Source organism: Melospiza melodia, unplaced genomic scaffold, assembly GCF_035770615.1.
Source record: "Melospiza melodia melodia isolate bMelMel2 unplaced genomic scaffold, bMelMel2.pri scaffold_342, whole genome shotgun sequence".
Taxonomy (NCBI): domain Eukaryota; kingdom Metazoa; phylum Chordata; class Aves; order Passeriformes; family Passerellidae; genus Melospiza; species Melospiza melodia.
Genome location: NW_026948662.1, coordinates 44,348 through 69,242, shown reverse-complemented (window position 1 = coordinate 69,242; position 24,895 = coordinate 44,348). Strand labels below are relative to the sequence as shown.

The 24,895-nt window shown below is 64.3% G+C and overlaps 1 protein-coding gene across 1 annotated transcript; it reads left to right on the top strand.

Moving 5' to 3' along the window:
• The first annotated feature begins 1,030 nt into the window (after positions 1–1,030).
• LOC134434316 (V-type proton ATPase catalytic subunit A-like) lies at positions 1,031–16,754 on the top strand. Its single transcript, XM_063182993.1, has 14 exons — positions 1,031–1,101; positions 1,784–1,912; positions 2,732–2,946; positions 3,707–3,844; positions 5,287–5,438; positions 6,069–6,231; positions 7,676–7,784; positions 8,505–8,627; positions 9,910–10,024; positions 10,969–11,032; positions 12,855–13,058; positions 14,853–14,947; positions 15,217–15,388; positions 16,662–16,754. Exons 1-14 carry the CDS (start codon positions 1,035–1,037, stop codon positions 16,752–16,754), a joined length of 1,839 nt encoding a protein of 612 aa, XP_063039063.1. The 5' UTR covers positions 1,031–1,034.
• Positions 16,755–24,895: the final 8,141 nt, after the last annotated feature.

Below are 24,895 nucleotides of genomic sequence, written 5' to 3'. Positions count from 1 at the left end.
TGGTGACAAGGTGCGGGGGGGGGCAGAGGGTGCAAGGAGGTGACAAAGGGAAGGGGGTGACAAAGAAATGGCAGGGGGGTGACAAGGATGTGGGGGTGACAAGGACATGGCAGGGAGGTGACAGGGCCGTAGGGGTGACAAGACCAAGGGGGTGACAAGGACAGAGCAAGGGGGTGACAAGGCCACGAGAGGTGACAAAGAGAAGAGGGTGACAAGGACATGAGAGGTGACAAGGGCATGGAGGGGTGACAAAGGCAGTGGGGTGACAAAGAAATGGCAGGGGGGTGACAAAGAAATGGCAGGGAGGTGACAAGGATGTGGGGGTGACAAGGCCATGAGAGTGACAAGGACATGGAGGGGTGACAAAGGCAGTGGGGTGACAAGATCATGGGGGTGACAAGGCCATGAGGGTGACAAAGAGAAGAGGGTGACAAGGACATGGGAGGTGACAAAGAGAAGAGGGTGACAAGGACATGAGAGATGACAAGGACATGGAGGGGTGACAAAGGGAGTGGGGTGACAAGATCGTGGGGGTGACAAGGCCATGAGGGTGACAAAGGGAAGGGAGTGACGAGGCTATAGGGGTGACAAAGGGGTGACAAGAACATGGCCAGGAGGTGACAAAGAGAAGGGGGTGACAAGGACACGGGGGTGACACAAGGAGGTGACAAAGACGCGGCAGGGAGGTGACAAGGCCATGAGGGTGACAAAAGAAAGGGGGTGATACAGCCGTGGGCGTGACAAAGAGGAAGCGGTGACAAGGACGCGGCAGGGAGGTGACAAGGACACCCACACCGTGTCCCCGTCACCCCGAGCCGGGCCGTGCCGGTGTCACCCGGTGTCACCCGGAGCAGCGGCACTCGGCTGTTGACTGCACACAGTGCCACACCCGCAGCCAGCCGCTGTCACCCCAATGTCCCCGCGCTGTCCCCGGGGGTGGGGACACTGCCGTGGTGGCCCTGTCCGGTTGTCGCCGGCGCCCGGGGCCATTTAACGGCGGTGGCGGCGCGGCGGGGAGGGGACACGGGGACAGCATGGAGGGGACACGGCAGGAGGAGCGCGAGAGCCTGGTGGGGGCCGTGCATGGCGTGTCCGGGCCCGGTACGGTGACACCGGGGACACCTGGGGACAGCAGGCGATGGGGACACGGTGGCGTTTGTGGCGCTAAATCGGGGACAGGAGGGGGGACAATGGAGGGGGACAGAGGGACAAGAGGGGTGACAGTGCAGGGGGGACAATGGGGACAGAGGGACAAGAGGGGTGACAGTGCAGGGGGGACAATGGGGGACAGAGGGACAGGAGGGGGGACAATGGGGGGGAAATGGGGACAGAGGGACAAGAGGGGTGACAGTGCAGGGGGGACAATGGGGGACAGAGGGACAGGAGGGGGGACAATGGGGGGGGAAATGGGGACAGAGGGACAGGAGGGGGGACAATGGGGGGGGAAATGGGGACAGAGGGACAAGAGGGGTGACAATGCAGGGGGGACAATGGGGAGAGCACTTGGGGAGGGAACAGTGCTGGGGGGACAGTGGGGACAGAGGGACAGGAGGGGGGACAATGGGGGAGAGCACCCGGGGAGGGGACAATGGGATGGGGACACCCTGGGGACAGAGGGAATGGGGATCCCGATGGCGTTTGTGGCACTGAAATGGGGACAGGAGAGGGGACAGCGTGAGAAAGCACCCGGGGGTGGCGGTGGGGAGGGGACAGGGATGGGGACAGAGGGGTCCTGGGTGGGGTGGTGGCCCGGGGCCGGGGTGACAGCGGAGTGTCCCCGCAGTGGTGACAGCCACGCGCATGGCGGGCGCGGCCATGTACGAGCTGGTGCGGGTGGGACACGCGGAGCTCGTGGGGGAGATCATCCGGCTCGAGGGGGACATGGCCACGCTGCAGGTGTACGAGGAGACCTGTATCCTGTCCCCAGTGTCCCTAATGTCCCCTCCCCGCCAGCCCTCTGTCCCTCCGAGCGCCCCGCCCTGTCCCCGTTGTCCTCTGCTGTCCCCTCCCTTGTTCCCCTGAGGTTCTGTCCTGTCCCAGCCTGTTCTGTCCCCTCCCAGTCCCCCGTCCTGTCCCCTCCCCTGTCCCTCCCTTCTGCCCTGTCCCCTCCCCACCCTCCCTGTCCCCTCCCTGCCATCCCCATCCGCTCCTGTGCCCTCTGTCCCTCCCCGTGTCCCCCTCAGCCCATCCCGTCCCGCTGTCCCCCCAGTCCCCGTGTCCCCCCCGATTCCGGTGTCCCCACTGTCCCCGTTGTCCCCGTGTCCCCACTGTCCCCGTTGTCCCCGTCTCCCCTCTGTTCCCGCTGTCCCCCCAGTGTCCCCGCTGTCCTCCTCGTGTCCCTGCTATCCCGCCCGGTCCCTGTGTCCGCGCAGTCCCCGTGTCCCTCCCGCTTCTCGTGTCCCCGCTGTCCCCCACCGTGTCCCCGCTGCCCCGCCCGGTCCTCGTGTCCCCATTGTCCCAGCGGTCCCCGTGTCCTGGTTTCCCCGCTGTCCTCCTCGTGTCCCCGCTATCCCGCCCGGTGCCCCCATGCCCCCGCTGTCCCCTCGGTCCCCGTATCCTCCCGCAGTCTCTGTGTCCCCCTCAGTTCCCGTGTCCCCTCAGTCCTCATGTCCCCGCTGTCCCCTCGGTCCCTGCTATCCCCGTGTCCCCGCTGTCCCCTCGGTCCCCGCTGTCCCCGTGTCCCCGCTGTCCCCCCGGTGTCCCTGGCGGTGCCATTCCTGAGCGGCCGCAGCGGGGGTGCAGGTCGGGGACCCGGTTCGGCGCACGGGGACGCCGCTCTCGGTGGAGCTGGGCCCGGGCATCCTGGGCTCCATCTTCGACGGCATCCAGCGGCCGCTGCGCGACATCGCCGAGGCCACGCGCAGCATCTACATCCCGCGGGGCACCAATGTCCCCGCGCTGCCGCGACACCTGGACTGGGACTTTGTCCCCAGCAAGAACCTCCGGGTGCGTGACCCCTCCCTGTCACCTTCCTGTCCCTTTGTCCCATCCCTGTCCTGTCCCCCCTTCCCCATCTGGCTTCCCGGGCTCGCTGTCCCCTCCTTGTCCCCTCCTTGTCCCCTCCTTGTCCCCTCCTTGTCCCTTCCTTGTCCCCTCCTTGTCCCCTCCTTGTCCCCTCCTTGACCTCTCCCTGTCCGCTCTCCATCCTCTCCCCGTCCTGTCCTGCCATTCCCTCCTTGTCCCCTCCCTGTCCCCTCCCCGTCCTGCCATCCCCTCTGTCCCCTCCCTGTCCCCTCAACCCCTCTGTCCCCTTTTGTCCCCCTCCGTCCCGTCCTGTCCCTGCCACGGGACATCATCCTCCATTGTCACCTCCTTCTGTCCTTCCCTGTCCCCTCCCTGTCACCCCTGCCAAGGAGGGGACCCCAAAAAGGGGGTGGGGACACAATGACAGAGAGGACACAGGAACGGGGGGACGCAGGGGGACATTGGGGACATGGGGGACTTGGGGACACGGGGGTCGCAGAGCCGCGGGGACATTGGGGGACACAGGGGACATGGGGGACTTGGGGACACGGGGGTCGCAGAGCCGCGGGGACATGGGGGGACACAGAGACACGGGGTTGCAGGGACACAGGGGACATCGGGACACTGAGGATGCAGACATGAGGACACGAAGGTGACAAGGACATGGGGACACGGGTCACACGGGGGACAGGAGGGACACACGACACGGGGGTCTCTGACGGTGTCGCCGCGGTGTCGCCAGGTCGGGAGCCACGTGACGGGAGGGGACATTTACGGCTCGGTGGCGGAGAACTCGCTGCTGCAGCACCGGCTGATGGTCCCGCCCCGCAGCCGCGGCACCGTCACCTACATCGCGCCCCCCGGGCACTACCGAGTGACGGTGAGCGGGAACGGCACCGGGAACGGCACCGTGAACGGCGGGATTGGGATCGGGATCACTGGGATCAGCGGGATTGGGATCGGGATCATTGGGACCAGCGGCGTCAACGGGGTCGGGATTAGCGGGATTGGGATCAGGATTGGGATTATTTGGATTAGCCAGAGCAGGTCCGAGAGGAGCGGGATTGGGATCGGGATCAGCGGGATCGGGATCACTGGGACCAGTGGTGTCAGCAGGATCGGGGTCGGGATCAGGATCGGGATCATTTGGATCAGCGGGGTTGGGATCAGGATCAGTGGGATCATTGGGATCAGGATCATTGGGACCAGTGGTGTCAGCAGGATCAGGGTCGGGATCAGGATCGGGATCACTGGGATCAGCGAGACTGGGATCAGGATCAGTGGGATCGTTGGGATCAGCGGGGTCTGGGTCGGGATCAGCGGGATTGGGATCATTGGGACCAGTGGTGTCAGCAGGATCGGGGTCGGGATCAGTATGGGGATCATTGGGATCAGCGGGGTTGGGATTGGAATCAGTGGGATCGTTGGGATCAGCGGGGTCGGGGTTGGAATCAGTGGGATCGTTGGGATCAGCGGGATCGGGATCATTGGGTCCAGCGGCATCAGCGGGGTCGGGATCAGGATGGGGATTATTTGGATCAGCGGGATTGGGGTCAGGATCAGTGGGATTGTTGGGATCAGCGGGGTCGGGATCAGTGGGATAGGGATCATTGGGTCCAGCAGCGTCAGTGGGATTGGGGTTGGGATCAGGATCAGGATCAGGATCGAGATCATTTGGATCAGTGGGAGCGGGGTTGGATCGGGATCATTGAGATCAGCGGGAGTGGGGTCGGGATCATTGGGAACAGTGGGGTTGGGATCAGTGGGATTTGGGTCGGGATCATTGGGAACAGTGGGGTTGGGATCAGCGGGAGTGGGGTCGGGATCAGGATGGGGATCATTGAGATCAGCGGGATCTGGGTTGGGATCATTGGGATTAACAGGATTTGGGTCGGGATCAGGATTGGGATCAGGGGGAGCAGGGTCGGGATTAGCGGGATCAGGGTCGGGATCATTGGGATCGGGATAGGCGGGGTGGGGGCCGGGCAGGGTGTCCCGAGCTGATCCCGGGTTGATCCCGGGTTGATCCCAGGCTGATCCTGGGTTGGTCCTGGGACGATCCCGGGCTGATCCCCGCCGGTCCTGGCTGATCCCCGCCGATCCCGGGCCGATCCCGTGTTGATCCCCGCCGATCCTGGGTTGATCCCGGGTTGATCCCCACTGATCCCGGGTTGATCCCGGGCTGATCCCGGGTTGATCCCCGCCAATCCCAGGTTGATCCCGGGTTGATCCCTGCCGATCCCGGGTTGATCCCAGGTTGATCCCGGGCTGATCCCTGCCGATCCCGGCCCGATCCCATGTTGATCCCCGCCAATCCCGCAGGACGTGGTGCTGGAGCTGGAGTTCCAGGGTGTCCGTGAGCCGCTCTCCATGATCCAGGTGTGGCCGGTCCGGCAGGTCCGGCCCGTGGCCGAGAAGCTCCCGGCCAATCACCCCCTGCTGACCGGCCAGAGGGTCCTGGACGCGCTCTTCCCGTACGGAACGGGACCGGGAACGGGATTGGGAACGGGATTGGGATCAGGACTGGGATTGGGATTGGGGGAGTGCGCTGTTCCTGTAGGGAGCGGGATTAGGACAGGGATGGGGACAAGGACAGGGACAGGGAAGGGATTTGGGACAGGGAGAGATGGAGCTGAGGACAGGAAAGGGGACAGGGAGAGCTGGATTTGGGGACAGGGATGGGGACAGGCAGAGCTGGATTTGGGGACAGGGAGAGCTGGATTTGGGGACAGGAATGGGGACAGGCGAAGATGGATTTGGGGACAGGAATGGGGATAAGGATGGGGACAGCAGAGATGGATTTGGGGACAGGGATGGGGACAGGCAGAGATGGATTTAGGGACAGGAATGGGGACAGAGATAAATTTGGGGACAGTGATGGGGACAGGCAGAGCTGGATTGGGGACAGGAATGGGGACAGGGAGAGATGGATTTGGGGACAGGAATGGGGACAGGAATGGGAACAGGGAGAGATGGATCTGGGGACAGGAACGGGGACAGGACGGGGCTGGCGCAGGGACACGGGTGGGAACGAGCATGGGGACAGGCACGGGGCGCCACCGCAGTGCCACCACCGCCGTGCGGTGTCCCCGCGGTGTCACCAGGTGCGTGCAGGGCGGCACCACGGCCATCCCGGGCGCGTTCGGCTGCGGGAAGACGGTGATCTCGCAGTCGCTGTCCAAGTACTCCAACAGCGATGTCATCGTCTACGTGGGCTGCGGGGAGCGCGGCAACGAAATGTCCGAGGTGCTGCGGGACTTCCCCGAGGTGACAGCGCCACACCGGGCACCGCGACAGCCGGGGGACACCGGGACAGCCCGGGGACACCGGGACAGCAGGGACACCGTGACAGCCGGGGGACACCGGGACAGCAGGGACACCGGGATATTGGGGACACCGGGACAGCCGGGGGCCACCGGGGTGGCATTGGGACATGGGGCACAGGGGGATATTGGGGTGACAGTGACACGGGTGTTTGTGGGACTTCCCTAAGGCGACACGGGGACATCAGACACCGGGACATCCGGAGGACACTGGGACATCAGGGTGGCACTGGGACAAGGGGGGACATCAGGGTGGCACCGGGACATGGGGACATGGGAGGGCATGGGGATGGCATGGGGGTGACAGTGACACGGGTGTTCATGGGACTTCCCCGAGGTGACAGCGCCGCACCGACACCGGGACAGCCCGGGGACACTGGGACAGCCGGGGGACACCGGGACATCAGGATGGCACTGGGACACAGGGGGTGGCACTGGGACACGGCGAGATGTGGGGATATCGGGGACATCGGGGTGGCAGGGCAGTGACAGTGACACGGGTGTTCGTGGGACTTCCCCAAGGCGACATGGGGACATCAGACACCAGGACATGCGGAGGACACTGGGACATCAGGGTGGCACCGGGACAAGGGGGGACATCAGGGTGGCACCGGGACATGGGGACATGGGAGGGCATGGGGGTGGCATGGGGGTGGCAGCGGCACGGGAGTTCATGGGACTTCCCGAGGTGACAGGGGGACGTTGGGACATCGGGGACATCAGGGTGGCACGGGGAGAGGGGATGGCACCGGGACATGGGGACACGGGGGGACATTGGGGTGGCAGGGCAGTGGCAGTGACACGGGTGTTCATGGCACTGCCCCGAGGTGACACCACTGCAGCAGACACTGGGACATCCAGGGGACATTGGGGTGGCACTGCGACGCGGCGGGACATGGGGACATGGGGGTGGCAGAGGGGTGGCAGTGACACCAGTGTTCATGGAGAGTCCTCAGGGATTTTCCCGAGGGGACACAGTGACACGGGACACCGGGACATCATGGTGGCACCGGGATCTGGGGACACAGGGGGACATGGGGGTGGCAGGGCAGTGACAATGACGTGGATGTTCGTGGGACTTCCCCGAGGTGACACGGTGACACCGGGACATCCAGGGGACATCGGGGTGACAGGGTAGTGACAGTGACACGAGTGTTCGTGGAGAGTCCTCAAGGACTTCCCTGAGGTGACACAGTGACACGGGGACACAGGGACATTGGGGTGGCACCGGGCCACGGGGGTGGCAGGGCAGTGACAGTGACACGGCAGTTCATGGCGGGTCTGCAGGGACTTCCCCGAGGTGACAGTGCCACACGGGGGGACATCGGGGTGGCAGGGCTGTGCCGTGGTGCCACGGGGAGGTGACAGTGTGACACTGCTGTCCCCAGCTGACCATGGAGGTCGGCGGCCGCTCCGAGTCCATCATGAAGCGCACGACGCTCGTGGCCAACACGTCCAACATGCCCGTGGCTGCTCGAGAGGCCTCCATCTACACCGGTGGGGACACTGGGGACACGGAGGGGACACCGGGGGACAGGGACACGTGTGTGTGTGACAGGGACGTGGGGGGACGCGGGGGAACACGGGGACACGGGGACCTGGGGGGGACGGGGACACGTGTGTGTGTGATGGGGACATGGGGACATGGAGGGGACACTGGGGGATGTGGGGGGACAGGGACACGTGTGTGTGTGACAGGGACATGGGGGGACATGGGGGGACAGGGACATGGGTGTGTGACAAGGCTGGGGCTGTCCCTGGGGGTGTGACAGGTGTGACATGTGTGACGTGTGTGTGGCAGGGATCACGCTGTCCCTGGGGGAGTGGCAGGTGTGTGAGAGGTGTGTGACACATGTGACACACCTGTGACACGTGTGGCAGGGATCACGCTGTCCCTGGGGGTGTGGCAGGTGTGTGACAGGTGTTACACGCATGTGACACACGTGTGACATATAGCAGGGATCACGCTGTCCCTGGTGGTGTGACACACATGTGACACACGCGTGGCAGGGATCACGCTGTCCCTGGGTGTGTGACACACATGTGACACACGTGTGGCAGGGATCACGCTGTCCCTGGTGGTGTGACACACGTGTGGCAGGGATCATGCTGTCCCTGGGGGTGTGACACACATGTGACACACGTGTCACGCGTGTCAGGGATCACGCTGTCCCTGGGGGTGTGACACACGTGTGACACACGTGTCACGCGTGTCAGGGATCACGCTGGCCGAGTATTTCCGGGACATGGGGCTGCACAGCTGCCTCCTGGCCGACTCCACCTCGCGCTGGGCCGAGGCGCTCAGGGAGATCTCGGGGCGCCTGGCGGAGATGCCCGCGGGTGAGACCCCAAAAACCGCGCTGGGGGACACCCCAAAAACTGCGGGGGGGCTGCAGGGAGAGACCCCAAAAACCTGGTGTGGGAGAGACCCCAAAAACACGGAGGGGAGACCCTAAAACCTGTGGGATGGGCATGGAGGAGACCCCAAAAACACGGGGCGGGAAGACGCCAAAACATGGGGAGGGAAGGAGACCCCAAAAACTGGGCTGGGGAGACCCCAAAAACTGCGGGGTGGGCACAGGGGAGACCCCAAAACATGGGGAGAGAGACCCAAAAACTGAGGGGTGGCTGCAGGGAGAGACCCCAAAAACCTGGCGTGGGAGAGACCCCAAAACACGGGGGGAAGGGGAAACCCCAAAAACCAAATGGGAGGTGGCGGTGACCCCAAATCCCCGGGGGGGAGGAGACTCCAAAAACCGTGGGGTGATGAGGGGGGAGAGACCCCAAAAACTGCGAGGGGTGGGCGTGGGGGAGACCCCAAAACCTGGGGAGTGGGCAGGGGGAGAGACCCCAAAAATTGAGGGGGGTGGGCAGGGGGGAGACCCCAAAAACCAAGAGGTGACGGAGGGAGAGAGACCCCAAAAACCGCGGGGTGGGCACAGGGGAGACCCCAAAAACACGGGAGGTGACAGGATGGTGACGGGGAGGTGACAAGGCAGTGACAGCCGTGTCCCCTCACAGAGAGCGGGTACTGGGGGTGACAGTGAGGTGACAGGGCAGTGACAGTGAGGTGACAGCCATGTTCCAGGAGGTGTCAGTGAGGTGGCAGCCGTGTCCCCTCACAGACAGCGGGTACTGGGGATGACAGGGCAGTGACAGTGAGGTGGCAGTGAGGTGACAGGGCAGTGACAGGAGGTGACAGGGCAGTGACAGTGAGGTGGCAGTGAGGTGACAGCTGTGTCCCCACAGACAGCGGGTACTGGGGGCTGGCAGGGCAGTGACAGGAGGTGGCAGTGAGGTGACAGCCGTGTCCCCACAGACATCGGGTACTGGGGGGTGACAGTGAGGTGACAGTGAGGTGACAGCTGTGTCCCCGTGTCCCCACAGACAGCGGGTACCGGGGCTGACAGGGCAGTGACAGGGAGGTGACAGGGAGGTGACAGCCGTGTCCCCGTGTCCCCACAGACAGCGGGTACTGGGGGTGACAGAGCAGTGACAGTGAGGTGACAGTGAGGTGATAGCCGTGTCCCCACAGACAGCGGGTACTGGGGTGACAGTGAGGTGACAGGGCAGTGACAGGAGGTGGCAGTGAGGTGGCAGCCGTGTCCCCGTGTCCCCACAGACAGCGGGTACCCCGCGTACCTCGGTGCCCGCCTGGCCTCGTTCTATGAGCGCGCGGGGCGGGCGCGGTGCCTGGGCAGCCCCGAGCGCGAGGGCAGCGTCAGCATCGTCGGGGCGTGAGTGCCACCTGTGTCCCTGTGTCACCGTGTCCCCATGAGTGTCCCCCGTGTCACCATGTCCCCATGAGTGCCACCTGTGTCCCCATGGCCCCTGTGTCACCGTGTCCCCATGAGTGCCACCTGTGTCCCCATGGCCCCTGTGTCACCGTGTCACCATGAGTGCCACCTGTGTCCCTGTGTCACCGTGTCCCCATGAGTGCCACCTGTGTCCCCATGTCCCCTGTCCCTGTGTCACTGCGTCACCATGAGTGCCACCTATGTCCCCATGTCCCCATGTCCCTGTGTCCCCATGGCCCCTGTCCCCGTGTCACCGTGTCACCATGAGTGTCCCTGTGTCCTATGTCCCCGTGTCCCCGTGTCCCCTGTCCCTATGAGAGTCCCCATGTGTGTCCCCATGAGTGTCCCCATGTCCCCCTGAATGTCCCCGTGTGTGTCCCCTGTGAGTGTCCCCTGTCCCCATATCCCCATGAGTGTCCCTGTGTCCATATGTCCCCATGTCCCTGTGAGTGTCCCCCTGTCCCCGTGTCCTGTGTCCCCATGTTCCCATGTCCCCATGTCCCCTGTCTCCGTGTCCGTCCCTGTGTGCCCATGTCCCCATGTCCCTCTGAGTGTCCCCATGTCCCCTGTCCCCCCTGAGTGCCCTTGTGTCACCCTGTCCCCATGTCCCCGTGTGTGTCCCCATGAGTGTCCCTGTGCCCTCTGTCCCTGTGTCCCCATGAGTGTCCCCATGTCCCCTGTCTCTGTGTTCCCTGTCCCTGTGCGTGTCACCGTGTCCCCTATGAATGTCCCCGTGTGTGTCACCATGTCCCCTATGAATGTCCCCGTGCATGTCACCGTGTCCCCTATGAATGTCCCCGCGTGTGTCACCGTGTCCCCATGGCCAGGATGGGGGGACCCCCCCTGTGCACCCCCATCTCACCTCGGCCCCCCTCCCCCCGCAGGGTGTCCCCACCCGGAGGGGACTTCTCAGATCCTGTCACCTCGGCCACGCTGGGCATCGTGCAGGTGAGGGGACAGCGGGGACACTGGGGACACTCACAGGGACACAGGGGACAGAGGGGACACTGGGGACACTCACAGGGGACACTGGGGACACTCACAGGGGACACTGGGGACACTCACAGGGGACACAGGGGACAGTGGGGACACTGGGGACAGCAGGGACACTGGGGACTCTCACAGGGGACACTGGGGACACTCACAGGGGACAGCGGGGACACTGGGACACTCACAGGGACACAGGGGACAGAGGGGACACTGGGGACACTCACAGGGGACAGCGGGGACACTCACAGGGGACACTCACAGGGGACACTGGGGACACTCACAGGGGACACTGGGGACAGGGGGGACACTGGGGACACTCACAGGGGACAGAGGGGACACTGGGGACACTCACAGGGGACACTGGGGACAGGGGGGACACTGGGGACACTCACAGGGACACAGGGGACAGAGGGGACACTGGGGATGCTCACAGGGGACACTGGGGACACTCACAGGGGACAGCGGGGACACTGGGGACACTCTCAGGGGACACTGGGGACAGAGGGGACACTGGGGACACTCACAGGGGACAGCGGAGACACTGGGGACACTCACAGGGGACACTGGGGACAGAGGGGACACTGGGGACACTCACAGGGGACAGCGGGGACACTGGGGACACTCACAGAGGACACTGGGGACACTCACAGGGGACACTCACAGGGGACAGCGGAGACACTGGGGACACTGGGGACACTCACAGGGGACACTCACAGGGGACAGCGGAGACACTGGGGACACTCACAGGGGACACTGGGGACAGCGGGGACACTGGGGACACTCACAGGGGACACTCACAGGGGACACTGGGGACAGCGGGGACACTGGGAACACTCACAGGGGACACTCTCAGGGGACACAGGGGACAGAGGGGACACTGGGAACACTCACAGGGGACAGAGGGGACACTGGGGACACTCACAGGGGACACTCACAGGGGACACTGGGGACAGCAGGGACACTGGGGACACTCACAGGGACACTGGGGACACTGGGGACACTCACAGGGACACAGGGGACAGAGGGGACACTGGGGACATTCACAGGGGACAGCGGGGACACTCACAGGGGACACTCACAGGGGACACTGGGGACACTCACAGGGGACACTGGGGACAGGGGGGACACTGGGGACACTCACAGGGGACAGAGGGGACACTGGGGACACTCACAGGGGACACTGGGGACAGCGGGGACACCAGCGGGGACAGCGGGGGGCGTGAGTGGGACAGGGACACACCACGAGAGGAAACATGGGGGGACACACTGGGAGGGGACAGGGCCACAGTGACCCCTGGATGACGGCACGGTGACATCCCCGGTGTCTCAGGTGCTCTGGGCTGCACCAGAAACTTGGTGACACGGGGGGTGACATGGGGTGACATTACCGGCTGTTCTGGGGCATGAGAAGCTCGGGGACAGGATGGGTGACCCGGGGGTGACACTGGGTGACACTGCCAGGTGTTCTGGGGGCTGGACAAGAAGCACAGGGACACACAGGGTGGCACGGGGGTGACACTGGCAGGTGTTCCATGGGGATAAGAAGCTCGGGGATGCCCTGGGTGACCTGGGGGTGACACGAGGTGGCACTGGGTGACACTGGGTGACACCTCAGGTGTTCTGGGGGCTGGACAAGAAGCACAGGGACACACAGGGTGGCACGGGGGTGACACTGCCAGGTGTTCCATGGAGATAAGAAGCTCGGGGATGCCCTGGGTGACCTGGGGGTGACACGAGGTGGCACTGGGTGACACTGGGTGACCCTCGGTGACACTCCCAGGTGTTCTGGGGGCTGGACAAGAAGCTGGCGCAGCGCAAGCACTTCCCGTCGGTGAACTGGCTGATCTCGTACTCGCGCTACCTGCGCGCCCTCGAGCCGCACTACGAGCGCGCCCACCCCGAGCTGCCCGCGCTGAGAGACCGCGCCCGGCGCATCCTGCAGGAGGAGGAGGAGCTGGCCGAGATCGTGCAGCTCGTGGGGAAGGTGCTTCTAGGGGATTTGTGGGCTTTGGGGGGCTTATGGGGTGCGGGATGTGAGATATGGGGTGTGGGATGTGAGATATGGAGTGTGGGATATGGGGTATGGAATATGGGATGTGGGACCCTGCAGGAGGAGGAGGAGCTGGCTGAGATCGTGCAGCTCGTGGGAAGGTCTGGGATTGTGGGATTTTGGGGTTTGGGGGGCTTATGGGGTGTGGGATGTGAGATATGGGGTGTGGGATGTGAGATGTGAAGTGTGGGATGTGAGATATGGAGTGTGGGATGTGGGACCCTGCAGGAGGAGGAGGAGCTGGCCAAGATCGTGCAGCTCGTGGGGAAGGTCTGGGATTGTGGGGTTTTGGGGTTTGGGGGGCTTATGGGGTGTGGGTTGTGAGATATGGGGTGTGGGATGTGAGATATGGGGTGTGGGATATGGGTGTGAGATGTGGGATATGGGGTATGGGACCCTGCAGGAGGAGGAGGAGCTGGCCGAGATCGTGCAGCTCGTGGGGAAGGTCTGGGATTGGGATTTGGAGGTTTTGGGGGGCTTGTGGGGTCTGGGATGTGAGATATGGGGTGTGGGATGTGAGATGTGAAGTGTGGGATGTGAGATATGGAGTGTGGGATGTGGGACCCTGCAGGAGGAGGAGGAGCTGGCCGAGATCGTGCAGCTCGTGGGGAAGGTCTGGGATTGTGGGATTTGGGGGGCTTATGGGGTGTGGGATGTGAGATATGGGGTGTGGGATGTGAGATGTGGGGTGTAGGATGTGGGACCCTGCAGGAGAAGGAGGAGCTGGCCGAGACTGTGTAGCTCGTGGCAAGGTGGATTTATGGGATTTGCGGGGTTTGTGGGACTGATGGGATCTTTGAGATGAATGGGATCTATGGGATCAGTGGGATCAATGGGGTTTGTGGGATCTGTTGGATCAATGGTGTTTGTGGGATTTGTGGGATTGATGGGCTCTATGGGATCAGTGAGATCAATGGGATTGATGGGGTTGGTGTCTATGGAATCTATGGGATCAATGGGGTTTGTGGGATCAATGAGCTCAGTGGGGTTTGTGAGATCAATGGGATCGATGGGTTTTATGGGATCTATGGGATCAGTGAGATCAGTGGGATTGATGGGATCTATGGGATTGATGGGGTTTGTGGGATCAATGAGCTCAATGGGGTTTGTGGGATCAATGAGCTCAATGGGGTTTGTGAGATCAATGGGATCGATGGGTTTTATGGGATTTGTGGGATCAATGGGATCGATGGGTTTTATGGGATTTGTGGGATAAATGGGATCTATGGGATCAGTGAGATCAGTGGGATTGATGGGATCTATGGGATTGATGGGGTTTGTGGGATCAATGAGCTCAATGGGGTTTGTGGGATCAATAGGATCAATGGGATCGATGGGTTTTTTGGGATTTGTGGGATTGATGGGATCTATGGGATCAGTGAGATCAATGGGATTGATGGGATCTATGGGATTGATGGGGTTTGTGTGATCAATGAGCTCAATGGGGTTTGTGGGATCAACGGGATCGATGGGTTTTATGGGATTTGTGGGATAAATGGGATCGATGGGTTTTATGGGATTTGTGGGATCAATGGGCTCTATGGGATCAGTGAGATCAATGGGATATATGGGGTTGGTGTCTATGGAATCTATGGGATCAATGGGGTTTGTGGGATCAATGGGATCGATGGGTTTTATGGGGTTTGTGGGATCAATGGGATCGATGGGTTTTATGGGATCTGGGCTCTGTGGGCCCCGGGCAGTGCCAGGACCGCGCTGTCCCCGCAGGCGTCGCTGGCCGAGGGTGACAAAGTGACCCTGGAGGTGGCCAAACTGCTCAAGGACGATTTCCTGCAGCAGAACGGATACTCGGCCTACGACCGGTACCGGGACCCCCAAACCCTTTTACCCCCCAAAACCACCCTGACCCCCCCCCCCAAATCCCCAAACCCCCCCCCTGAACCCCTCTGGGCCCTTCCTCAGGTTCTGCCCCTTCTACAAGACCGTGGGCATGCTGCACCCTGACACTCCCCACCCAATTCTGACCCCCCAAACACCCCCAAATTCCCTCCCTGACACCCCAAACTCCCTCAAATCCCCCCAAATTCCCTCCCTGACACCCCAAACTCCCCCATCGTGACCCCCTCCCCAGGTTCTGCCCCTTCTACAAGACCGTGGGCATGCTGCAGAACCTCGTCACCTTCTACGAGCTGGCGCGGGGGGCGGTGGAGGGCGCGGGGCCCGAGGAGCAGCGTGTCACCTGGGCCACCATCCGCGAGGGGCTCGGCGACATCCTGTACCGCCTGAGCGCCATGAAGTTCCAGGTGGGGTCCTGGGGGGGGTTAGAGGGGGGATTTAGGGGTCCTAGAGGGAATTAAGTGGAGTTTGGGGGTCGTGAGGGAGGTTAAAGAGGGGCTGGGGGATCCTAGGGGAAGGTTAAAGGGGGTTTTGGGGTCCCATGGGAGGGTTAAGGGGGGGTTTGGGGGTCCCATGGGAGGGTAAAGGGGGGATTTGGGGGTCCTGAGGGAGGTTAAGGGGAGATTCGGGGGTCCTAGGGGAAGATTAGAGGGAGTTTGGGGGTCCTGGGGAGGTTCAAGGGGGTTTGGGGGTCCCATGGGAGGGTTAAGGGGAGATTTGGAGGTCCTGGGGGATTTTAAAGGGGGTTTGGGGGGTCCTGGGGAAGGTTAAGGGGGGAGTTTGGGGGTTCTAGGGGAGGTTCAAGGGGGTTTGGGGGTCCTGGGGGGAGGTTAAGGGGGGATTTAGGGGTCCCAGAGGGAATTAAGTGGAGTTTGGGGGCCGTGAGGGAGGTTAAAGAGGGGCTGGGGGATCCTAGGGGAAGGTTAAAGGGGGGTTTGGGGGTCCTATGGGAGAGTTAAGGGGAGATTTGGGGGTCCTGGGGGGAGTTAAGTGGAGTTTGGGGGTCCTGGGGGGAGGTTAAGGGGGGATTTGGGGATCCTATGGAAGAGTTAAGGGAGGATTTGGGGGTCCTAGGGGAAGATTAGAGGGAGTTTGGGGGTCCTGGGGGAGGTTCAAGGGGGGTTTGGGGTCCTATGGGACAGTTAAGGGGGGGTTTGGGGGGTCCCACGGGAGGGTTAAGGGGGGATTTGGGGGTCCTGGGGGATTTTAAAGGGGGTTTGGGGGGTCCTGTTGGAGGTTAAAGGGGATTTGGGGGTCCCACGGGAGGGTTAAGGAGGAGTTTGGGGGTCCTGGGGGAAGGATAAGGGGGGGTTTGGGGGTGCTAGGGGAGGGTTAAGGGGGGATTTTGGGGTCCTCACATGGATGTTAAGGCGATTTGGGGGTTGTGACCCCATTTGGGGGTCCCGGCTGGATTTTTTGGGGGGGGTCCCACACGAATCTCAATGTGGGTGACCCGGGGGGGGGGTTTGGGGACACCCCAATGTGGCTCTGAAGGTGCCACCCCCGTGTCCCCCCCATGTCCCTTGTGACCATCAGAACGAGGGGGGGGCTGTGACCCCATTTGGGGGTCCCAGGTGGTTTTTTTGGGGGGGATCCCGTGCGAATCTCAATGTGGGTGACCCGGGGGGGTTCTGACGGTGCCACCCCCGTGTCCCCGCGGTGTCGCCGCGGTGTCCCCAGGACCCGGTGAAGGACGGTGAGCAGCGCATCCTGGCGAGCTACGCGCAGCTGCAGGAGGAGATGGTGGCGGCGTTCCGCAACCTGCAGGACTGAGGGGGGACACAGGATGGGGACAGGGGGGGACACAGCATGGGGACAGGGGGGTCACAGCATGGGGGGGTCCCCAGGGTCCCCCCGCCCTCCGCAATAAAGTGGCGGCACTCGAGAGATCCGGGCGTGGCTTTCCCGGTGACACCGGGAGGGGGTGACAATGTGACAATGGGGGGGGGGGGGGGGGGACACCGGGGGTGACAATGGGGGGGGGGGGGACACCGGGGGTGACAATGGGGGGGTCCGGGGGGGGGGGGGTTTGGGTTGTTCAAGCCCCGCCCTGTGTGACATCGGGGGTGGGGACAGCCCTGGGGGGGACACATGGGGACAACTTGGGGGGGGGACAGGAACAGCCTGGAAGGGGCATGGGGACACTCCGAGGGGACATGGGGGTGACAGGGACACACCTGGGGGGGACACGGGGACACTTTGGAGGGACATGGGGGTGGCAGGGACACCTGGAAGGACATGGGGACACTTTGGAGGGACATGGGGGTGGCAGGGACACCTGGAAGGACATGGGGACACTCCGAGGGGACATGGGGACAACTTGGGGAGGCACAGGGACAGGATGGGAGGGGGGGGGGGACAGGGGGGGTGACAGGGACACCTGGGGGGGACATGGGGACACTTGAGGAGGGGTGGGGAGGGACAAGGGGGTTACAGGGACAGCCTGGATGGGACACAGGGACAGTTTGGGGGGACAGGGGGGTGACAGGAACACCCTGAGGAGGGGGGACACCCTGTGGGGGACATGGGGGTGACACTGACTGGGACATGGAGGTGACAGGGACACCCTGGATGGGACGTGGGGACACTCCGAGGGGACATGGGGACAACTTGGGGGGGTTCAGGGACAGGATGGGAGGGGGGGGACACAGCCATGGGGGACACTGGGGTGACAGGAGCAGCCTGGATGGGACACGGAGACACTTAAAGGGGACACGGGGACACTTTGGAGGGACATTAGGAGGTGACAGGGACACCCTAAGGGGGACATGGGGGTGACAGAGACGCCTGGGGAACATGGGGACATTTTGAGGGGGGACACGGGGGTGGCAGGGACACCCTGGATGGGACATGGGGACACTTTGAGGGGACACGGGGACACTTTGGTGGGACATGGGGGTGACAGTGACACTCTGATGGGGAGGGGACACCCTGTGGGGGACATGGGGGTGACACTGACTGCGACACGGGGGTGGCAGGGACACCCTGATGGGACATGGGGACACTTTGAGGGGACACGGGGACACTTTGGAGGGACATAGGAGGTGACAGGGACACCCTAAGGGGGACATGGGGACGCCTTGGGGGGGGGACAGGGACAGCATGGGGGGGACATGGGGGTGACAGGGACACCCGGTGGGAACATGGGGACACCCTGGGTGGGACATGGGGGTGACAGGGACACCCTGAGAGGGACAGAGAGACACTTTGGGGGGGCACACAGGGACACTTTGGAGGGACGTGGAAGTGACAGTGACACCCTGGCAGGGACACAGGGACACCTTGGATGGAACACGAGGGTGACGGTGACACCCTGACAGGGACACAGGGACACTTTGAGGGCACACGGGTGTGACAGGGACACCCTGGATGGGACATGGGGACACTTTGGGGTGACACGGGGACACTTTGGGGGGACACGGGGACACTTTGGGGTGACAGGAGGGTGGCAGGGACACCCTGAGAGGGACACGGCGGTGACAGCGACACCCTGGCAGGGACATAGAGGCGACAGCGACACAGGAGGTGACCCCAACACTTGGCCGGGGCTGGCGTGGGGGACACCCGCGGGGCCATTTGGGGACATTTGGGGACATTTGGGGACACTGGGACCGGCCCGTGGGGAGGAGCGGCCGCCACGTGGCAGGGCCGGGCCCTGTGCCCCCCCCGTGTCCCCCGTGTGTCCCCCGTGTGTCCCCCGTGTGTCACCCCCGTGTGTCACCCCCGTGTCCCCCCGGGGCCATGTGGGAGCTGCTGCTGCTGCTGCTGCCCCTGGGGCTGGGGGCGGCCCTGGGGACCCCCGGGGGGTTTGGGGGGGCCCGGGGGGGTTTGGGGTTCAGGGGGGTCCAGGGGGGGCTCTGGGAGGGTTCGGGGGGTTTGGGGTTCTGGGGGATTTGGGGTTCTGGGGGGTTTGGGGGGGGTCCAGGAGGGTTGGGGGCCTGTGGTGTTTGGGGTTTTGGGGTTTCTTGGGGGGGGGTCCGGGCGGGTCCTGAGGGTCTTGGGGGATTCGAGGTGTTGGGGGTCCAGGGGGGTTCGGGGTCTGGGGGGTTTGGGGTTCTGGGGGGGTCCAGGGGGTTTGGGGGTCCTAAGGGGTTCAGGGAGTTCAGGGGGGTTTTGGGGGGTCCTGAGGGGATTGGAGGTGTTGGGGTCAGGGGGGTTCTGGGGGTGTCTCGGAGTATTCTGGGGGGGGTCCGAGGGGCCGGGGCATTGCGGGGGTCTGGGGGCTTTGTGGGTTCGGGGCGGTTTTGGGGGTCTGGGGGCGGAACTGTCCCCCATGTCCCCAATATCCCCAGTGTCTCTGTCCCCCATGTCCCCACGTCCCCATGTCCCCAATGTCCCTGTCCCAATGTCCCCAGTGTCCCCAATGTCTCTGTCCCAATGTCCCCCATGTCCCCAGTGTCCCCATGTCCCCAATGTCCCCAATATCCCCAATGTCCCTGATCCCCAATGTCCCCAGTGTCCGTGTCCCCATGTCCCCAATATCCCCAATGTCCCTGTCCCCATGTCCCCCATGTCCCCAGTGTCTCTGTCCCCCATGTCCCCCGTGTCCCCCGTGTCCCCCGTGTCCCCAGTGTCTCTGTCCCTCATGTCCCCCATGTCCCCAGTGTCCCCAATGTCTCTGTCCCCCATGTCCCCCGTGTCCCCAGTGTCCCCTCTCCAGCCGGGCAGTGTCCCCAATGTCCCCAGCCAGGGCTGGCCCTGCCCTCGGGGCTGTCACCCGCTGTCCCCAAGGCCTGGCAGGACCCGTCCGTGTCCCCCCCTGTCCCCGCGGTGTCACCCGCCTGGGGACAGGCTGGTGGTGCCACCTCAGCAGCCAGAGCCTTCCCGCATTGTGTCCCCAACAATGGCAGTGCCACGTGCCGGGGGCCCTGTCCCCTCCCTGGGGACAGCGGGACAGACGGACACGGGGACAGCGGGGACAGACACGGGGACAGCAGGGACAGACCGACACGGGGACAGGGGCCATGGGCTGCTGACGGCGGGTGAGTCCCAATGTCCCCAATGTCCCCTGTGTCCCCTGTGTCTGTCCCCAGTGTCCCCTCCCCTAGGGATGTCCCCCGTGTCCCCAGAGGTGCCACCCCCATGTACCCCCTTCCCCCAGGAATGTCCCCACAGGTGTCCCCTGAGGTGCCACCCACGGGCACCCCCATGTCCCCAGAGATGTCCCCGTGGGTGTCCCCTGTGTCCCCATGAGATGACATCCTGGGGATCCTCGTGTCCCCCACAGATGTCCCCACACTGTCCCCACACTTTCTCTGTGTCCCAGAGCCTGTCCCCGTGTCCCCACGCTGTCCCCATGCCTGTCCCTGCATCCCTACGGTTGTCCCCACGCTGTCCCCAACTGTCCCCATGCCTGTCCCCATGCTGTCCCCATGTCCCCAAACTGTCCCCAAACTGTCCCCATGCCTGTCCCCACACTGTCCCCATGTCCCCAAACTGTCCCCATGCCTGTCCCTGCATCCCTGCGGTTGTCCCAAACTGTCCCCACACTGTCCCCACGCTGTCCCCATGTCCCTGCTGCTGTCCCCACGTCTGTTCTCATATCCCCCCACACTGTCCCCACACTGTCCCCATGTCCCCACGCTGTCCCCACATCTCCACACTGTCCCCACACTGTCCCCACACTGTCCCCACGTTGTCCCCATGCCCTCTCCACGCTGTCCCCACTCTGTCCCCATGTCCCCACACTGTCCCCATGTCCCCAGCTGTCCCCGTGTCCCCTCAGGATGCCACTCGGGGGGTCCCTGTGCGGTGCCACCGGCCTGGCACTGCTGGTGGCCGCCACTGCCACCCCGTTCTGGGCACAGCGCCGGGCACCGGGGGGCACGGCCAGCCTGGGGCTGTGGCACGGCTGCCTCGGGGGACAGTGCCACCCCCATGCCACCACCCCAGGTACGCCGGGCATGGGGACAACGGGGGGGGCATCGCTGTCCCCAGTGTCCCCTCCCTGGGTCCCTCTGTGATGTCCCTGGTGGTGCCACCCACGGGGAACCCCAGAGATGTCCCCATGGGTGTCCCCCAGAGATGTCACCCCCAGAGATGTCCCCATGGGTGTCCCTCAGAGATGTCACCCCCAGAGATGTCCCCATGGGTGTCCCCAATGTCCCCTGGAGACTGGAGGTGTCTGTCCCCAGAGATGTCACCCCCAGAGATGTCCCCCATGGGTGTCCCTCAGAGATGTCACCCCCAGAGATGTCCCCATGGGTGTCCCCAGTGTCCCCTGGAGACTGGAGGTGTCTGTCCCCGGCGGTGCCACTCCCAGAGATGTCCCCATGGGTGTCCCCCAGAGATGTCACTCCCAGAGATGTCCCCATGGGTGTCCCCCAGAGATGTCACTCCCAGAGATGTCCCCATGGGTGTCCCCCAGAGATGTCACCCTCAGAGATGTCACCCCCAGAGATGTCCCCATGGGTGTCCCCCAGAGATGTCACCCCCACACAGGACGGAAATTGAGGGGGTTCCATCTCTGTCCCCACCGTCCCCACCCCTGGCGGTGTCTCTGCCGTCCCCGCGGGTGTCCCCTGGATTTGGTCACCGGGGGTGCCACCCTGGTGTCCCCACTCGGTGTCCCCACTCGGTGTCCCCTGCCCAGCTCTCCTGGAGGCCACCCGGGCGCTGCTGCTGCTCTCGGTGGTGGCCGCGGCCGCGGGGCTCGTCCTGGGGCTGCCCCTGGGGCCCGGCGGGGCCCGGCGGGAGCGGGAACGGGCGGCGGGGACCACGCTGCTGCTGGCAGGTACGTGGGGACACCGGGGACATCTGGGGACACCGGGGACACGGGGGACACGGGGGGACACCCTGCTGCTGGCAGGTACGTGGGGACACCGGGGACATCTGGGGACACCGGGGACATCTGGGGACACGGGGGAACATGGGACACGGGGGACACGGGGGCCACGCTGCTGCTGGCAGGTACGTGGGGACAGCGGGGACATCTGGGGACACCGGGGACACGGGGGGACATGGGGGACACGGAGGGACACAGGGCTTGGGGACTGTCCCCATAGGAGCAGCGCTGGGCTGGGCAGGGTGGGGATTTGGGGACATCGGGGCTGTCCCTGTCCCTGCTGGGAGTGCCACCCGTGTCCTGAGCTGTCCCCTGTCCCTGCAGGGTGGGAATTTGGGGATCATCAGTGTCCCGAAGTGTCCCCCATCACTCCTGTCCCTGCCCCTGCTGTCCCTGGTCACTCCTGTCCCAAACTGTCCCCTGTCCCTGCTCTATTGTCACTCCTGTCCCTCCTGGGAGTGTCACCTCTGCCCTGAGCTGTCCCCTGTCCCCGCAGGGTGGGAATTTGGGGATCATCAGTGTCCCGAAGTGTCCCCTGTCCCTGCTCCATTGTCACTCCTGTCCCGAGCTGTGTCACTCCTGTTCTTGCTGTCCCCTGTCCCTGCTGTCCCCATCCCAAACTGTCCCCTGTCCCCGCCCTATTGTCACTGCTGTCCCCGCTGTCCCCAGGGCTGCTGTCCCTCCTGGGGCTCGGCCTGTCACTGTCCCCGCTGTCACTGTCCCTGTCCCTGTCCCCGCTGTCCCCGTCCCCGCTCTATTGTCCCCGCTGTCCCCAGGGCTGCTGTCCCTCCTGGGGCTCGGCCTGTCACTGTCCCCGCTGTCACTGTCCCTGTCCCCGCTGTCCCCAGGGCTGCTGTCCCTCCTGGGGCTCGGCCTGGGCTCTGGGGGGGCTCTGGCCCTGCTGGGGCCCCCCCGCAGCTCCTGGAGCTTCTCCTGGTCCTTCATCCTGGCCTGGGTGGCGGCGGCGCTGCTGGGATCGGCCGGTACCGGCAACGGGAACCGGCAACGGGAATGGGGGGAACCGGGGGGATCGGCCGGTACCGGCAACGGGAACCGGGAACGGGACCGGGAACGGGGGGAACCGGGGGGATCGGCCGGTACCGGCAACGGGAACCGGGAACGGGAATGGGGGGAACCGGGGGGATCGGCCGGTACCGGCAACGGGAACCGGCAACGGGACCGGCAATGGGGGGAACCGGGGAGATCGGCCGGTACCGGCAACGGGAACCGGGAAAGGGACCGGGAATGGAGGGGGGGGAAACGGGAACCGGGGGGATCGGCCGGTACCGGCAACAGGAACCGGGAATGGGGGGGAACAGGGACGGGAATGGAGGGGGGGGGAAACGGGAACCGGGAGGATCGGCCGGTACCGGGAACCCGGAATGGGACCGGGAATGGGGGGAACCGGGGGGATCGGCCGGTACCGGGAACGGGAACCGGGAACGGGACCGGGAATGGGGGGGAACAGGAACGGGAATGGAGACGGGGAAAACGGGAACCGGGAGGATCGGCCGGTACCGGGAACGGGGATGGGGAACGGGGGGGGGGGGGGGGAAACTGGGAATGGAGGGGAGAAAACGGGAATGGGGAGGGGAGGGAACGGGGATTGGAGGGAAACGGGAACCGGGGGGATCGGCCGGTACCGGTACCGGGACCGGGAACGGGAGCGGGAGCGGGAATGGGGGGGGGGGCAGGGAACGGGAATAGGAGAGGAACGGAGGGGGAAACGGGAACGAGGGGGGGAAATGGGAACGGGGAGGAACGGAAACGGGGGGGGGGGGGAAAGGGAATGAGGGGGGGAAACGGGAACGGGAGGGGAAAACGGGAACGGGAGGGGAAAACGGGAACGGGAGGGGAAAACGGGAACGGGAGGGGAAAACGGTGAGTCATCGGAACGGTGCGGGGGGAACGGGGATTGAGGGGGAAAAAAGGGAACGGGGACGGGGGAGCGGGACGGGAACGGGGGGAGAAACGGGAACGGTGCGGGGGAAACGGGGATTTGGGGGGGGATACCGGAACGGGGAGGGGAAAACGGGGTTGGGAGGGAACGGGAACGGCGAGGGGAACGGGGATTTGGGGGTCACGGTAACGGGTCCGGGGAACTGGGGGGAAAACGGGAACGGGGATTTGGGGGGGCCGCTGGAATTGGGGTGTCCATCCCCGCGCTGAGCTGTGCCCGGGCTCTGCAGGGAATGAGATTTCCCCCCCCCCCCCACTTCCCCCCAGTTTTTGGGGGTAATTTTGGGGTTCCCAGATCCCCCCTTTCCCTCCCCCAGGGATCTTCCACCTCTGCTCCGCTTCCAAGGACCCCTCCCCGGAGAGCTCCGAAGTTGGGGGGTCCTGAGGGGGGGTCCCCGTTCCTCCCCCACAATTTTGGGGTCCCCCGGGTGTGCTCAGCTGGGTCTGGCCTCTGCTGACCCCCCCACATTCCCATTCCTGATTTTTCCCCGTTTTCCCCATTTTTGCTGTGCCAATAAACGCCCCCCCCCCCCCATCCCCTCCACTCCCATCGGGTTTCCCTGGGGGAAATTCGGGGATCCCAAAACTTTTGGGGGTGTCGGTGACGGCGCCCAGGTGTGGGGAGGAACTGGGATGTACTGGGGGGGTAATGGGAAGGGTTAGGGGGGCACTGGGAGGGATACGAGGGGCACTGGGAGGTCCGTGAGGGGTTACTGGGAGCACTGGGAGGGGACAGGAATGGACTGGGGGGGATACGAGGGGCACTGGGAGCACTGGGAGGTCCATGGGGGGTGACTGGGAGCACTGGGGCTGCCGTGGGGGGTTACTGGGAGCACTGGGGGTGCCATGGAGAGAACTGGGGATGCCATCAGGGTTACTGGGAGTACTGGGAGGTCCATGAGGGGCACTGGGGGTGCCATGGAAGGCACTGGGAGGGAGCACCGGGAGTACTGGGGGGTTACTGGGAGCACTGGGAGGGAGCACTGCGAGGTCCACGGAGTGCACTGGGAGTACTGGGGGAGCCATGGAGGGCACTGGGAGCACTGGGGGCACTGGGAGGGAGTACTGGGAGCACTGGGAGATCCGTGGAGCGCACCGGGAGTACTGGGGGAGCCATGGAGGGCACTGGGAGCACTGGGGGCACTGGGAGGTCCATGGAGGGCACTGGGAG

Excerpts from the sequence above, each read along its gene's own strand:
- LOC134434316 (XM_063182993.1), top strand. The coding sequence starts at position 1,035 with ATGGAGGGGACACGGCAGGAGGAGCGCGAGAGCCTGGTGGGGGCCGTG. Across the intron at positions 1,913-2,731 it reads GCAGGTGTACGAGGAGACCT|CGGGGGTGCAGGTCGGGGAC; the intron begins GTATCCTGTCCC and ends GAGCGGCCGCAG. Across the intron at positions 5,439-6,068 it reads GTCCTGGACGCGCTCTTCCC|GTGCGTGCAGGGCGGCACCA; the intron begins GTACGGAACGGG and ends CGGTGTCACCAG.